The sequence below is a fragment of the Salmo trutta genome, chromosome 36 (assembly GCF_901001165.1).
Source record: "Salmo trutta chromosome 36, fSalTru1.1, whole genome shotgun sequence".
NCBI classification, from domain to species: Eukaryota; Metazoa; Chordata; class Actinopteri; order Salmoniformes; family Salmonidae; genus Salmo; species Salmo trutta.
Genome location: NC_042992.1, coordinates 13,233,550 through 13,250,294, shown reverse-complemented (window position 1 = coordinate 13,250,294; position 16,745 = coordinate 13,233,550). Strand labels below are relative to the sequence as shown.

Sequence of the window (16,745 nt, the reverse complement as noted above, 5' to 3'; positions counted from 1 at the left end):
ACTTACCGTTTCTTAATGCGTTTCTTATGTTTTAGAGGTCATATTACAGTACGTGTCACGTTGGCGCGTTCTGAAGCTCGGTGTGTGTGGAGGTTAGGCCGGGCGGATCTGGGTAAAGCGAGTCCCCGCGGTCCTAATCCGTCCTCACGTCGCTCGTTTACAGAACATTAGAGTTAGGTTCCACCAGCTCACAACACGCAAAACCCACCACTGTGGTCTATCTATAGGCAAAGAGACGGATATCTTCATTGTCTTATTTATAGTAAAAATGATAATACCCTACTATCCTACATAATATAATAGAACACGTATCATCACATGTAGCATACTCAAAATGTATCATCCAAAAACAAACTCGAAAAGGATTAATCTAAATATATGTTATTTTGTATTTCAATACAACAAGTAAATTGTATAACCTAATACACTTTATTGAGTTGTTAATAATTCATAGGCCTATGTGTTTGTAATTCTATTCAATAGATGTGAAATGGGTCCAACACTCGTGAGGAAAATGCACTCTATAGTATTTAGCCTAATTATGAGATATAACGATATACACTTTTTTAATGTTTAAGCATTAACCTTTTTTGACTGGTGTTCCACCTTTGGTTAGATTGTCTATACATCATGTACTAATAAGGAAATAAATGTTTACCCAACATAATCTTTAGAATGAATAATGGTTTAGAACATAATTATTGCTCATGGAGCCCATAAAAGTTATTTCAACGTTTCTCGTGGAGTTGGGTTTAAACGAGGACAATGTCTGGAGAAATCTTTCAAAACAAATCGGCTATTGATTCAACATCAATGTATTCCACAACGCTGATAGTTGTAGTGTGTTGACGCTATTTCAAATATTGTCTGGACTATTGTCTGGACTATTGTCTGGGCCGCTGAAGGGGTGCTCAGTCTGTTAAACGGAATTGGACTGTAAAACTGAATTGCATTGTAGTTCACAATGTCTTGTAGGTCATAGAAATAGATGTCTATTTCCTCATTCCATCTAGAAATAGGCCTATCTGTGCGTAAAACGGTACTTTACGCATTGTGCAATCTGGATTCATATTGCTATTTACAGGCGGTGAGACCTATTTTCGTATATTATTCATAAATCACGGAGTTCAAGTTGAAAACAAAACTAATTTTGCAGTAGAGGCCTAATTATGCAACCTAACTAGTAACGAACTACAATTAGTTTAACATAGGCCTATTATGATTCAACAAACATCCATTTTTAATTAGCCTATTGTTGGTCTAGCGCTGGGTGTTTATAATATCCCAACTCATATCCAGACAGACACCTACAATCAATTCATGGTCATTTCTCTCTATCTCTATATCTACTGCGCTCAAATATGAAGTATTGATCCGGTGCTCCTCGGTTATCGCTGTCGTAAACAACATTGTGCAATATAGGCAACTTTTTTAAACCGCTTACGAAACGTCCGTCTTTTTTTATGTTGCAAATTTTAGGTGATGTACGGGTTTGGAGTATTTTAACAGCCAAGCGTCGATATAAGCTGTCTGTTGGTGTTGTCTAAGTGTTGCATGGCCTAAAATGTCTGTTTGGTCGCTGAAACCTGACTGGAGGCAGGGCCAAACATCAAGGCTTACTTGAACATGACCCTGATTGACAAATGTTGCCGTGAAGCCAAACGGTCATGATATAATGTTGTAAATTATGAGCACACACCTCAGTGACAAACATCAAACATAGCATGGAAATATGTTATTGTTATGTCTTTGTCTTTGCGAAAGCATAATGACGAGTCTTGGATTTTACTGTTGAATGAAATGTACTTACACGTTTAGAGGATACAGATATTGTTGGCACGCCTCAAATGTGTAATATTTCTAAAGACATCTTCAAAGCCTCGGGGATATCATAAAGCCTACAAGACGAGTACCCCCCTCCCCCCAGATTACATGTCGAAAGGCGCATAGCATATGTGAAATTGATATTGAATCAGGTTAGTTATTCGATAGAAATATGTCATTTCCCAACATTTTAACAACCAATGCAATTCTAGTTTTCCCTCTGACATGCTGCATGTAAGGGAATTCATTTTAGACCGACATGACGATAAACCACCAATGTCAAGCTTCAGGACAACTAGCAGTATGTCTCTCACTCACTCACTCACTCACTCACTCATTCACCCTCCATGATGCTCGCGCACGCGCGTGCACTCTCTCTCTCTCTCACTCTCACTCTCACTCTCTCTCTCACTCTCACTCTCTCAATTCAATTCAAAGGGCTTTATTGGCATGGGAAACATGTTTACATTGCTAAAGCAAGTGAAATAGACAATAAACAACAGCTAAATAAAAAATAAACAGTTAACACACTTGCTCTCTCTCTCCCTCGCTCTCTCTCTCCCTCTCTCACACACATACACACACACACACACACACACACACGCACAGGAAATCTGTCAATTTCTGCTGCTTGTCACGTGACCCACGCCTCCCCGGAATGGATGGAGTTGGCTCTCCACGTCAGCTTACGTCTCAAAATTTCTGCCTAGCGAACCAGCTTCAAAGAGGCACGAGCCAGGGCGCTCCAGAGCCATGTTTAAGGGCGGCTATAGAGGCATGACCCAGATTGTGGTAGAGTGAAGGAATTATGGATTTTGACGAGCTGGTCCCTGTCGGTTCGAACATGTATTTGCCCAGTTGCACCTACTACGTCTCGGCAGGGGCAGACTTCTCCGGTCTACCCTCATTTTTGTCCCAGACCCCGTCTACTCGCCCCATAACATATTCGTACTCCTCTAACCTGCCGCAAGTCCAGCCTGTGAGAGAGGTGACGTTCAGGGACTATGCTGCCATTGACGCGTCTGGTAAATGGACACACCGGGGGAACCTGCCCCAGTGCTACCCCACCACGGAGGACATGGTTCACCGGGACTGTCTGTCGTCGCAGCCCACCATGGGGGAAATGTTTGCCAAAAACAACCCTGCCGCAGCTGCCGCGTACCACCACCACTCCGGCGCGGGCTCTGCAGCGTCCAATTTCTACGGAAACGTTGGCAGGAATGGGGTGCTTCCCCAAGCCTTCGACCAGTTTTTCGAGACAGCATATGGCAACGCCTCGGAAACGCCGTCGTCTAACGACTACTCAGGGAACACAACGGCCACCAAACAAACAAGCTCCGTGGCAGAGCACGCTCCACCGTGCCGGGACACTGAGGGGAAGGAGCCACGCGAGGAGACCAGCAGTCCAGAGTCCTCTTCCGGCAACAATGAGGAGAAATCGAGCAGCAGCAGTACGTATTAAGTCAGCACCCTGGTTATGAGAGAAAGTTTGCAATCTAGCGCGCTGCTGTTAAATTCTTTATATGGTGTTTTATAAGCGTATAAGGTTTATAGAGGGCCTGTAGATTTCCCCAACAAAACTTTGTTATAAACTTCAGGATCACGTGCTTGGAATTGAAATTGGCAGTGAAAGAAATCAGAACTAGTGATTTTTCTTAAAACTGCCTAAAGTTTTTAAAAAGCACGTTGTTATTACTGTGAATTGTAACGTAGACCTAATATTCCCGGTCATACATTAATCATAAATGTAGCCTTGTTTCACGGTTTCTTAGCGTTAAAAGAGCACTTACTTGCGTGTAATGAGAGGGGTGCCTCTGGTTTAGGGGTTAGCACATAGGAGCTCGTGCGTTAAAGCAATCTGGCAGTGTGTGCGTTGCACTAGTATGCTATTTGTCATGTTCCTGATGGAGAAATCATGAAGCTTATCAAATGTAATCAATTCATGTGTTATTACTGTTGATGTTATTTTATGATTGATTACATTTCGTCTATAGCCTTACATGCACGCTGAAAACGGTCAGTTATCATGTATAGTAGTGTTCGTATCCACAACACTGCATATGCTATTTAATGGCTTCATATTGTAATTGAAATGACTGCATAATTAATACATAGAAATTAAGAGGCAATAACAATATTTTTCGTCGTATTGATTTGGACCACATGCGTAATTATAGAGTGTCCAAAAGCCTATAACAATGCCTATAAATCCTAGAACATAGTCATGGATAATATTAGCTATTTGTATTTTTTGTGACCGACATTCTCTCCTCTCTTCTAGATGGACAGAGGACTCGTAAAAAAAGATGTCCTTATACAAAACATCAGATCCGGGAACTGGAGCGGGAATTCTTTTTCAGTGTGTATATCAACAAAGAGAAGAGACTGCAGCTCTCTCGTATGCTGAACCTCACCGACCGCCAAGTGAAAATCTGGTTTCAGAACCGAAGAATGAAGGAAAAGAAATTAAGCAGAGACAGATTACAGTATTACACCACGAACCCGCTGCTTTAGGAGTGACTTGTCATATGCGTTTACAGACTTATTGACTCGCTGTGGTCTCTTTCCCCTGACGTTTGTGGCAGCAGTAGCAACAACACAACAACAACAACACAACAACACAACAACAACACAACAACAACAACACAACAACAACAATGCCTGCAGCTGCAACACGATGCTCAACTGTTCATTTCAAGTTCGAGGACAGGCAGCAGAAGCTCTCCTGATATCCGACAGTTTGAGAACGAGCATGATTTAAGTTGACACACTGACGGCATTTTGGCCATCAGACTTTGTTTAAAATATATATTTCTGCGGATTTTGTCCTCAGCAAGACTATGTTTCTTGTGTATCCTAATAATATTGTGACACAGTAGGCCTATTGCCTTCATTTTCGCCTCACAGCGCCGACAGCCTTGCCAGTCTAACAATGACTGAACCGGGTTCATTTTGTAATCGAAAAGCCTCTGGTAAATTAAGTTTTCTGTTAGTAAAATCGTACGAATGGTGACGTGGTATAGGTTTTTTGTTGGCAGACAATATGTGATGTTGTGCATTTCATAAATGAAGCTATGACTTTAATTAATTAATTGGTGTGACCAAATAATGAGACTTGTAAATTGTCTCTGTTTGTAAGGTTATTTATTTTGCAGCCACTGATTTTCTATCACTTTTAAATACCAGCTGCAAAGCTCTATCAGCAAAATAATAAGGACTCGGTGTTAAATGGTGTTGACCCCAAACCGTGACTAGGCCATTGCGACCATTGTAATAGTTTCAACACAACACATGTAGTATCATCTGTTTATATTTTGTATACTTGATTACCACGCCTAATTTGGCTTTGAATTTGATGTTAATGCACGGACAAACCCAATGAGGAGAATATTAACCCTATACAGACAGAACCTGATATAAGCTTGTTCAGCCTCATTGTAGCCTACGAATTGTTGCATTGCGACACGCCTGTTAATATAGGTCATGTATGCAACAAGGCCGCAATGTTTCGATACCCATATTCAGCCAATATGCATCCAGGTTTTGTTCAATAGGACGAAATATTTGTTTCTATTATTCACAGGTCTTTTTGTTTTCTGTTGCAGTAACATGAACGTGAAAAACGTTTTGAAATGTATTGTCAGGGACATAATCTTGGATTAACTGCTTGGTATGCCCCAAATATTCTGTATTATCCTATATTTCGAAATTAAAAATGAAAAGATTTTGAAGGAATGTACAAATGTGACTGGTTATTTTCCTCAGACTGGAAACCATTTTGAAAGCTGTTTAACCTTCACACGGGCCTTTTACGCACAACTCTAAACATTTTACGCACAAAGAAACAAGACAAGAAAATCCTATTTAGGTATTTCAAACTGTTTTGTTAATTCATGGAACTGGTAGATTATACATTCAACATTTGAGAGTTATTTACTCGAATGTGAAACGTTATTCGTGTAAACGATATTTGTGTGAGCGATGGATTGATTCATACCAATATTTCATGAAGCTACCAATCGTAAATGTTGATATGCACCTAAATGTTAGGCTTCTATTTCTTATTTGTGTCAGGTTGTATTTTCTAATGACCTTTGCTCATTGCAATTGTATTGGGTGACATGAACATCTAGGTAATATTTGTTTTGAACTCACTGACGTATAGGCTACCATCATTCAGGCTTATCATTCAATGGAGTTCATTTATTGGCTTTGAACTTTGAATATGTTTGTCTCAATGACCCACAACACTGTGGTAAACAAGCCGAATACAGTCACCATGCGCATCTCCTTTTCAATCACCTACTTGTGTCTCTCATGGATTGGATTAAAATCATCCCTTCTTCCACAACATCCTCCTAAACGAGCATCGCCATATTTGCTGCTATTATCACTCTGTTTATGAGCGCCAGGCGCAGCGCAATGGCGTTCATATATGACAGTCAAAAGGGCCATAAACGCAGGGAGAGAGAGGCTGAAGTTTATGGTTGCCTCTCTCCGCCATAGTCCGGCCTTGCTTCGCCTGGCGCATCCTTTACTGCGCGCTGGAATTCCCGTCCCTAATTACTGGACAACCTCCCCGTTGCCGCAGCAACGCGGCCATAAAATCTGTCTCAGAGTCTGGAGCATTTGTACAATTGGAGTGCAGTGCAATAAACCGTCTGAGACCCAAGGTTATCAACTCTGTTACCAAGGAGGCGAGAGCGAAGACAGGGGAGAGGGCGGATAGGGAAAGCCTCTGCTCACTGGCCGCTTCGACTTCATTTGAGAAGGTTTTTCCCCCTTCGCAAGTTGTCCTCCTTGGATCAGAGTAGCGGCCATGGGGCTTGTGCTCAGTTGGAGACGCTTCTTCCTGCCACAGTGCGGCGCTGTTGAGATCAATGTCATTGTCGTAGATCTTTTTGTTTCCAAGAACTCGAACCCAGCACAAGAAACCTTCAAGATTCTCGAGGGATACAATACCTTTCAATGCAGGTAAATTTTCTCGAACAAAGAACAAAACCTCATACTCTGTTAGAGAGCTGGCTTTTCCTGTTTTCAGAAGTAGATTATTTGAACAGTTTATTTAAGTACAACTGTATTGTAACGTTTCTTTCCTTTAGCTGTTTTGATCATTAGGTTGCACATTCAATATGGTGGTCAGTAGTAGAGCATGATGGGCAGTATAATTGTAGAGGGCCTAGCTAAGATATTACATGTAGTAGCCTAGCAACACATGTGCGAGACTGAAAGCCTTCTTTTGTGCTCTGCTACATTTGTTAAGCTTGTATATTTTACATGTATAAGCATGAGCCAAAAATATATCGCTAAATATCTGTCCCAAATATCCAATAGAACAGGCCTACTTTAAGATGTCAAGGTTATTACAGGCTGAAAGTATTTGTTCACAATCATGGAAAGTGGGGAGTGAATGTGTTATCTAAAGTAGTTTATCATTAAATATTAATTTCAGTGTGTTTAATTTGTTTTATATATAATTTTTTTTTGATGATCTGGATTAGTAGGCCCTTCTAAATCACAACAATCACTTGTGAAATCACCACTCTCACCCATAACTGGGCTTTTTGGAATCAATCTGCATTTGGTGTCCTTCCAGAAGTCATTACTCTATGGGTCGTGCCAAAAGTATAAATGATGTGATTGAAAAAGTAGGTTTGATTGTGATACGCCAGAAACGTGTGTCCCTTTCCTTCTTGTTCTAGACGCTAGAGGGGGGGGGGGGGGGGGGGGTATTCGGTATCATTCCAAGGCGCGGATGGGGTTCGCCACGGCTCTTGAATGCGCGTGGACACCCCTCTACTACTCCTTTGTCTCGTGAAAAATAAATGCTTCCGCTGGATGTAATAAAACTGTGCATTATTGTTCATAACTGCACTCGCGACGAACATGATCCGTCCGAAACGGCCTCCCCGGCCACCATCATATGAGGTTGATCAAAGCGTTGTTCAGAGTAAACTGTTTTGGGGGAAATGATAGCTGGACAGCTGTGAAATGAAGATTTAATAGCCGCAATTAGGCTAATAACTGTAACACGGAGATATAAGTGATAGGCCTAGGTTACACGTCAATACGGGAGCGTGGGGCGTGTGCTGACTAGAACTGTTTCAAAGCTGCATGTGCACAGAACTAATTAACGTCAACATTATTAAGTACTGAATTTCGAATGGCTGATATTTTATAAGATCATATATAGATTTGCTGATGGTGTTTTTGCTGATTTGTCTGGTAGTTAAGTTCACTTGTAATGGAATGCAAAATTCACTGTTCAGTTTCTAGAACAGGCAAATAAATGTTAGCTGCATGGATCATATATACAGTATATATATAGTATATATAGTCAATCCCAGTTATACACCATATAAACATGTTATTTCCTTATACTTTAGAATTGATCTAACTATTACCAGTCTCGCTTCTATGTTTGATTGGGAGATATAATGAATAAGATGTCATTTTTCGTGTCAGTGCAATGTTTTGTTTTTACCATCTGACTATTATCCCACTAGACATAAAGCACAACTATAAGCCTATAGTAACGAGGCAGAAATTGGTTTTAAGTCTACATTTAAGGCCACGTTTGTGTTTTGGGGGGTTAAATCACCGTGTTGACTTACTTGCTCAGGTTATTCCCATTGTCTCGTTGGGGTATTATAGGGCCACAACTGGTCTCCCTCCATTTGGTTGCGTCCATTCCTCTCTCTCTCTCTCCAGGTTGAAGTTAATCTCGGTCAGTTTTGACTATTACCCGGGCCAGGTGGCTTGTGGCCCTCAGGCTCTGTTTTCCCCCTGTGGTGTCCATCTCAATGCAAAATGGAGAAAAATGTATTGTTATTGTTGAAACAGCATGTCAATTAGATGCCCACAAAGGTATTTTACACGTGTGGTGAATTGCGTGAATAAGAAATGCGTAGGTTCATATAGGACATGACACACCTTTATATTTGATGAACGCATAATGATTATCTGCATCCATAGTTTGCTTTTACAATGCCTCTGTAACACGCTACTAGGCAGCACATCGAGGCTACACACAGGCAGCACATCGAGGCTACACATAGGCAGCACATCGAGGCTACACATAGGCAGCACATCGAGGCTACACATAGGCAGCACATCGAGGCTACACATAGGCAGCACATCGAGGCTACACATAGGCCTATTTGTAGCCAAAAACATCTAGTGCTGCTATTTGAGTCGGATATACAGTCTGTTTTGATGTTCCCGTATGTATATCTTATATAATAAATAGATCTAGAAGAAAGAAATCCTTTGAACACGGAGAAAATTGCTGTACGTAAAGCGTATAATGTTCCTGTCAATTAGGCCTACTGCCTTCATCGGTGTTTTATTTCTCTACAATCCATTTACTTGTCAATGAATTAGACCTACGCAGTGATCTATTTTATATTAAATCACTGTAAAAGAAAGTGTAGCCGTCTTGTTACGCCCTGTTTACCATACCTGTTTAAACCTGAAGGAAACCTTAATGTTGGCTTAAAGTTGTCACTTACAGTGCGGGAGAATTGTTGACAATGTGTGCGCATGAAAAGGTCTAGGCTATAGGCGCGAATGACTTGCGAAGGGGTTGTTTTTTGATTTGGTTTAATATGAACTAATGTGCTGGTATTATTTTTCCAACGTTCATTTTAAATTAGCTTTATAAGGTGTACATGTGGCCTAGTTGTATGTAGTCTAGTGTCGATTAAACAGCATCTGAGGGCTGTTAAACCTTGTAAACCTCTCATTTTAGTACAGCAACAACGCATAGCCTTATCTGCAGTTGAAGGATGGAACACTTGAAGTCTCTAAACTTTTGCAAAGTCATCTTTAAAGGTCACTAACCTACAGTGTAAAATAGGGTTTCAAATACTTTTTATAATTTTTATTTCATATTAATTGTGTTATAATGACGAGGTGAACACGTCATTATTTAGTAGCTTATAGGCTTTCCTTTATTGGTCCTGTTGTTGCGTCTGTGTAGGTCTTATTTGAAACGAATATGGTTTCCATTTTGTCTTCTTGTGTGATATTTACGCATATAAAGTATCAACTATAGGGAGCCATAGGGCTTAAGACAAATGAATCATTTGATTAAACCTTATGCTTATTTTATTTTACGCACAGTTCAAAATAATAGGGAATAAGACGCACTTCTCTTAATGCTGAAAACCGAATTGGTAGTTGATATGGAACATATGCTGCAGAAGTCCCCTTTGCGCATGCATGGGTGCGCATAGACTACTTTTTATTTTCGAATGTTTGCATTCTGCACATAGGGCCTCGCCCCGTCGGCGCTATGGTGGTGCATTAAAGCGAGATGAGAGAAACGCACTGATTGCTGTGCTTTCTCCTTTCTATTCCTCAGACCTACGATGGCCCCGGCTGCTACGTGGTCGTGGATGGGGAGGGGCCCTGCGTATCCGAGCATTCCCATTGGCTCCAGAGTCTGCACGGTGGAGAGGGGGGTACATCTAATCATATCCAGCATGTTTTGCACAAGAAATGTCAGCCAGAAAGGGCTATCTTCTCCCCTCGCCAAAATACACTACAATCATGTCATGTTCGGACAGCCCCGCAGGAAACGCGTTTTTTGTGGATTCTCTGATCAGCGGTCGGACCGAGGGTGCAGGGGGACACTACTACCCGGGCAGCAGCGTGTGTCTGCCCCATAACACCGCCTCAGAGGTTCCTTACGGACTACAGAACTGTGGATACTTCCCTGGCATAGGCAAGCGGAGCAACGCAGGTCCCCAAAACATGATGTCTGCCGCGTCAGGCGCGTATATGTCAGGCATGGAGATGTGGATGGACGCGCAGAGGTCGTGCAGAATGGACCGAATGGACCAGCAACAAACTGTTGGTCCCCAGGTCGCGCCCTGCTCGTTCCCGCAGAGCATTAAGGAGGAGAGCGCGTACTGTCTCTATGAACCGCAGAAGTGCCCCAAAGCCTCCACAGCCGAAGACCTGACATACTCGAGGCTAACCACAACAGGCTCCGGTTCAGGCTCGTGTACAGTCACCGACGGCGGTGGTGGGGGTACTGTACCCGTGCCTGGCTACTTCCGCTTGTCTCAGACGCACGCACGCTCTCATAAAGTTTACCACGGTGCCCAATCGAACCCCTCTCATTCTCACTTTGGCCTACACCCCCCTGCACCGACTCGTTTCCACACCTCGACACCCCAGCTGTCCTCAGCTTTAGCCTGCTCAGCCACGGCGGAGCACGAGAGGAGAGACACCGAGGAGGCTCTGCCCTCCGGTAACGCGCCCAAGCCCCAGCAGACGAACGCCCTACTGGGGAACGAGGAGACGCCAGCGTCCTCTGAAGGGGAACCTTCCTCTCCCGAGAAAGCTGAGGTGGAGCTCGAGAAGGAAAAGTCCGTGAAAACGACTAAAGGTGAGCTGAGATCATTAAAGGTGTCGTCACTCACTCTGCCACGGTTGGTTTTATCTCATGCTGTATCGTGAAGCAGGTATGGCGACAAATAAAAAGATTATAACACTTGCAGAGAGACGGATTTCTGCTTTAGCATTCAGAGGTCATTTAGGGGTTTGTTTTTATTCAGGGATAATATGGTCTATATGAGGCGACACCATGCTTTAGTTGAGAATATTTTAATGCCTTAATATCAAACGGGCATGAAAGGTTTGGAAAAATAATAGAAGCAATTCAGTAAAAATGCTGTGGGGAAAAAAGCAATGTTATTATAAAAAAATACATTTAATTATTTGTTTTGGCTATAGGTTTATCATAGATTTTCCATTATAGGCCCTTGTTTATTTGGACAAAAAAATACTTCACTGTCGCTCAAAATAGGCCTAACATTCGTAGGCTATGTCTATTCACTATCTACTAAAAACGTATTTTTATTGTTGTCTGTTGATATTTGTTCTTATTATAGTAGGTCTAAAATAATAGAAAATGTTATACATTTCATAAAATATCTTTCAAGTATTACCTGCACATGTTTTAAGTTCAAGCAAAGTACACAAGGCCGTTGAACCTTCCTTATGGAAAGGCCTATATCAACCCATTGACCTGCACACACACACACACACACACACACACACACACACACACACACACACACACACACACACACACACACACACACACACACACACACACATATACACACACACACACATACACACACACACACACACACACACACACACACACACACACACACACACACACACACACACACACACACATATACACACACACACACATACACACACACACACACACACACACACACACACACACACACACACACACACACACACACATATACACACACACACACATACACACACACACACACACACACACAAGCGTGCGCGCGGCCTATCTTACATCCCAAGCTGTCAGCCTAAAAGCATGTATCTACCATTTCCTTTAGGAGACTCAAAAAGTGAGAGCACCGCCAACTGGCTAACAGCAAAAAGCGGCCGGAAGAAACGTTGCCCATACAGCAAACACCAGACACTGGAGCTCGAGAAGGAGTTCCTCTTCAACATGTACCTGACTCGCGAGCGTCGCCTAGAGATCAGTAGGAGCGTGCACCTGACGGACAGGCAGGTCAAAATATGGTTCCAGAATCGCAGAATGAAACTGAAGAAAATGACCCGGGAAAACAGGATTCGGGAGCTCACGTCAAATTTCGGTTTTTCGTGATAACACTGAATGTTTTTAATACGCTTTGTATTAAACGAGCTTTAGTTATAACGCAAGTTGAAAAGGGCACATCTTTGTTAGGCCTACAGGCAAGCCTTGGCATCGTCCTGTATAGCTACTGGTAAAACAACGGGAATGTTCTCGCTTGTTTCTTATTTCTTCAGATTTTTGTTTCATTGTTCGTTGATTCGGTTCTGTTATTGCTGTCACATCTTGGAATAGGTGTCTTGTGGTTGACATTTTATCTAAATTGGAGCTATAATATATTGCATATATTGTGGAGTTTCTTTAAAATGTAGATTGCATGAAACAACATGATTCAGGCCCCCGTTTCCCTGCATTTTGCCGTGTGGATCACACAAGGCCTATCAGCAGTGAGGCATTAAGATGAGTCGCCCTATAAATGTATTGTTCCGATATTATATGATGAGTTGAGGATCATTTTGTTGTGTAGACTCCAACTAAGGGAAATGTACATGAGCAGTCTACATTGTGAAAATGTTTTTATTGTGTATAACATTATGTACATATGAGATTGTGTTTTGTGTAATGCGTAATAAATTATCAGTTCACATATACTGGATTAGACTGGTTTTTGAAGTCCGTGTTTATACTTCTGTATTTCTCGCTATTGTTTTTCTGTAAAATAGTATAGGCATTTTGGACAGGCTATGGAACCCCATTTGAGGTTGTAGGTACTCTTTGGGTTGTACATTGCTTGGCTTGTGCCTGTCCGTTCAGAAATGTTTTAGGATCCATGGAATAGCTCTCGGAAACGATGTAAATGTTACACCAGACATAATGTGTCTAGGCGGTACAGGCACAGGCCTATAACGCTGCAAGGCGGCATTTGTAGTTTTATGACTGGCTCGTATAGAGCGATTCTCGCTCTCCCCAAAGACTGATTTCAGTCGAGAGAGAGAGACGTTTAGCCGGAGAGGAGACAATAGACAGTGGTAGAAAGTTATACTGCGTTTTGGCATTTTTGGACAAAGTCATCCATTAATTTTGTGATTGGAATAGTGGAATAACTTCGATGAATGGGTAAGTCAATTTGTTGTTTGCGATTTGTGTTTTCTGGACTCAACATGTAAAAAGAAAGACAGTTTCCACTGCAAAGATTTGATAATGAACATTAAAGAACATGGTACCTTCAACACAGGCTCGTTATGAACAGCATTGGTGTTTGAAATCGATATGAAAACCGAAGAAGACGTGGCGGTATACATTGGCTGCTGTGCGTCGTGAGACCTGGAGCGGACTGCGGAGTGGTTTAGGTAGTTTCATGTTGTTGGGATCTATTTTCTACCACTGCAACACGAAACTGTCTGAATTGGCCCAGTTTAATACATCGAAACTTCAGTCAACTTAGTCGGGGACACGTGCAATCTGATTGAATTGTATGAATTAGGATGGAGTGTTATTTGTTTTTCCATAAATATATGAATAAACAATAGGACATTTCTTATTTCCTTTAGCTGTTGAGAAATACTTGCTGGCGTGTATTTCTCTTAACATATCGTCAGTAATATTTATACAAACTCTACTTGTTATTTTCGTCATTAAATTAAGCCCCTGAATTACCTGCGTCCTATATTTATCTTGGTAAAAGCTCAGCCATAGGCGAGTTGGACTTGGATTTAGCGTATAGATAAGCATGTTTTCTGTCCGTCGTGACGCAATGACGCCAGACAAGGCCTCGGTTACGACCACTGCATTAGAGTGGAAGGGGAAGTTGAGTGGGCAACAGCGACCTCAGCGGCGCGCCGGTGGGCAATTGAACCGGATGCTTCCGCTGCGCAATACAGCCCGGACACAAAAGAGGGGAAGGGCTTTATGGTGATATTTAGATCCGCCAGACAAGCTGTTATCTGCGGGAAAAATAAGTGAATAACCCCTGCGGTATACTGGGTCCGTGTTAAAAACACCCTGATTTAGTTTACAGCCTTAAAGTGCCATTGCATTCACTTGTGTGTCCTTTTTTTCTTTTGAAGGTGCCTGTCTGTGCTGTGTTTAAGTACGCATAGCCTTTATTTATCCACTAGCCTCTTTATTTTCTTCTAAGGTCTCTAACTTATTTTCACCTAGCGTTATCTGATTATACACAGTGGTAGGCCCTGGAACGCTCCAGGTAGATGAACGCCAATCTGTTCAGTTATTGGTGTGAGTTATACCGTTTTTAAATGCAGAATGGGAAACAGCCTGGAGTGGATTATTTAGCAGTAGTCAATCGCCTGTGGCCTGTAAGGTGTTGGCCTAGCTTTCAGTTTTATTTGACGGTAATAAATAGAACACGTAATTCTGTGGGCTATACTATCCCGGTTCTCTAAAGCTATGGTAGGGCAAGGTTCGTGTCTGTGAAGTGTTACAACGTGTTACGCCGTCATTTCCTCTCTTCCTACGAGTTCAGATTGGATCATATTGTATCCAGACTTGGGTTTGCATGTTCAGTAAGCTTCTCCTCGGCTATTGTTGAATTACATGTGTTGGTTTGTATTTAATTTGCGTGTCCATTGAGCGTTGTTCGGTTTCTGAAAACGAGTTTTATTTCTGCTTTCAAATTTGATTAGAACGTGATCTATGTGTCTGAATGATGGAATAAACAACCCCTACTATCTATTAAATTATCTATTAATTGCATGTTTTTCTCACGAGGTATCTCACACTTTTATGAGGAAAACTCCTAAACTCAACGGCTTCTGTACATTATGCTGTATTTGTTAGCGTATTATTTTCTATTTAATAGTGTGTTCTTTTTTTCTTTAGCCATAGTGGCTTCCATAATTGCCACTGTTTTGCTGGTAGCCTATTTGTAATAGTGCTAATGGTAATTATGGTTAGGGGCCTGTGTTTTGGTTGATCATGTCAAATTACCTGGATTTTAACATTTATTTGAAGCCTTTTCCAGAAATGAGAATTAGAACCAAAATAAAAGCAATTGTCTGAGGATGATTCTGGACCATCTGACATAAAAATAAAAGGTTAAAGGTTGATAATATATATATTTTCAATAAAGGTTAAAATCCAGGTAAACCAAAACACAGGGTCTTAATTATGATAGTGGCCTCCTAATAGCCTAATATATATCCTAGTAATAGTTGGATGTAAACAATATGTGTAGGCTAATTCTTAGTAATAGTGGTAAAGTATTTGTATTTGAAAAAGAAGCCAGCTAGTCTATAGGTCGACGTGCACTACTATGTGCATACTATTTTCTATGACGAATATCCATAATTGTCGCTTATTTTGTTGAATCTTAATTGTTTAAATATGCCACAATTAGGCCTATTTCCATGTAGGTTATTGATTGAATGAATATATTTTCTGTAATAGAACATTGTTGTTTAATTAATCGGTTTTGTTTAATATCCAGAATATAGGCTATCCTGGATATTCATGGATATAGAATACAATATTAGACTAGAACAGTAAAATGATTCTTTACATTTTTTGTATTTTTTAAGGCAGCAGTAAATACATGAACTTAACCGGGTAGATCTACTACTATGCCAACACACATTTCTATCCTATATAGACATTTGTTTTCTATAAAAAATAACTATATGAATTTACATTTTTCCATATTTTGCTGCTGAAAATAATATTACTTTTACTGAGAAATTATATTTTTTCCAAATAGGCAATATAATAACAATGTCATAGGATGTTAATGAAATAACACATGAAACTAGTCATATATTATTATTCTCAGCAGGCTTGTGGTTCTATTAGGCTTTAATCTTATATTATATTAGGGTATTACTGTATAATACCAAACTAAGGCTTCACAAAATAGCATGATATAGCACACCTTTGAAAGCTTATGTTTAATGGGGTGTGTGTGTAAAAGCTTTTTCATTTTGGAACATTTCCTGACAATGAAAATATGAACGGTTTGAACATTTTGACAGAAGATGAAAGAGGTCACATACTACGATGGAAAGCTACCCAGAGCATTAGTTGTAAGAAAGAATATCTGAATAATTTACGTTCCTTGGCGCCGTAGAAAGAATGCAGTTTATTTGGTTTCGTTAATAAGCCCCAATATGGCGGCGCCATCCTGGTTATGTTCAGCCCCTGTATGTTTTGTTGTGAGTATCATTGGTAATGCTTATTACCCTATAACATATGTGTAAATATACTCGTTAAATGCGTGTTTTGGGATAATTATTTATTGGACTTAACTGACCTATGCTAAATGGACAAATACTTCCAATGGTATTTCAGTTTAGCCTAC

The 16,745-nt window shown here is 40.9% G+C and overlaps 2 protein-coding genes across 3 annotated transcripts; both read left to right on the top strand.

Annotated features, from left to right (window-relative positions):
* The first annotated feature begins 2,417 nt into the window (after positions 1-2,417).
* Positions 2,418-5,567, top strand: LOC115175453 (homeobox protein Hox-A11a). The gene is made up of 2 exons (XM_029734687.1): positions 2,418-3,275; positions 4,106-5,567. Exons 1-2 carry the CDS (start codon positions 2,633-2,635, stop codon positions 4,336-4,338), a joined length of 876 nt encoding a protein of 291 aa, XP_029590547.1. The 5' UTR covers positions 2,418-2,632; the 3' UTR covers positions 4,339-5,567.
* A 939-nt stretch (positions 5,568-6,506) lies between these two features.
* LOC115175451 (homeobox protein Hox-A10) lies at positions 6,507-13,084 on the top strand. 2 transcript variants are annotated; one of them, XM_029734683.1, is made up of 3 exons: positions 6,507-6,798; positions 10,190-11,221; positions 12,234-13,084. In XM_029734683.1, exons 2-3 carry the CDS (start codon positions 10,327-10,329, stop codon positions 12,506-12,508), a joined length of 1,170 nt encoding a protein of 389 aa, XP_029590543.1. In that variant the 5' UTR covers positions 6,507-6,798; positions 10,190-10,326; the 3' UTR covers positions 12,509-13,084. The 2 variants fall into 2 exon arrangements, with proteins under 2 accessions (XP_029590543.1, XP_029590544.1); XM_029734684.1 differs by lacking the exon at positions 6,507-6,798 and having other exon boundaries at positions 10,086-11,221.
* The last annotated feature ends 3,661 nt before the right edge of the window (positions 13,085-16,745 follow it).

Coding starts and splice junctions, on each gene's coding strand:
- LOC115175453 (XM_029734687.1), top strand. CDS start 2,633: ATGGATTTTGACGAGCTGGTCCCTGTCGGTTCGAACATGTATTTGCCC. Junction 3,276..4,105: donor GGAGAAATCGAGCAGCAGCA/GTACGTATTAAG, acceptor CCTCTCTTCTAG/ATGGACAGAGGACTCGTAAA.
- LOC115175451 (XM_029734683.1), top strand. CDS start 10,327: ATGTCAGCCAGAAAGGGCTATCTTCTCCCCTCGCCAAAATACACTACA. Junction 11,222..12,233: donor GTCCGTGAAAACGACTAAAG/GTGAGCTGAGAT, acceptor CATTTCCTTTAG/GAGACTCAAAAAGTGAGAGC.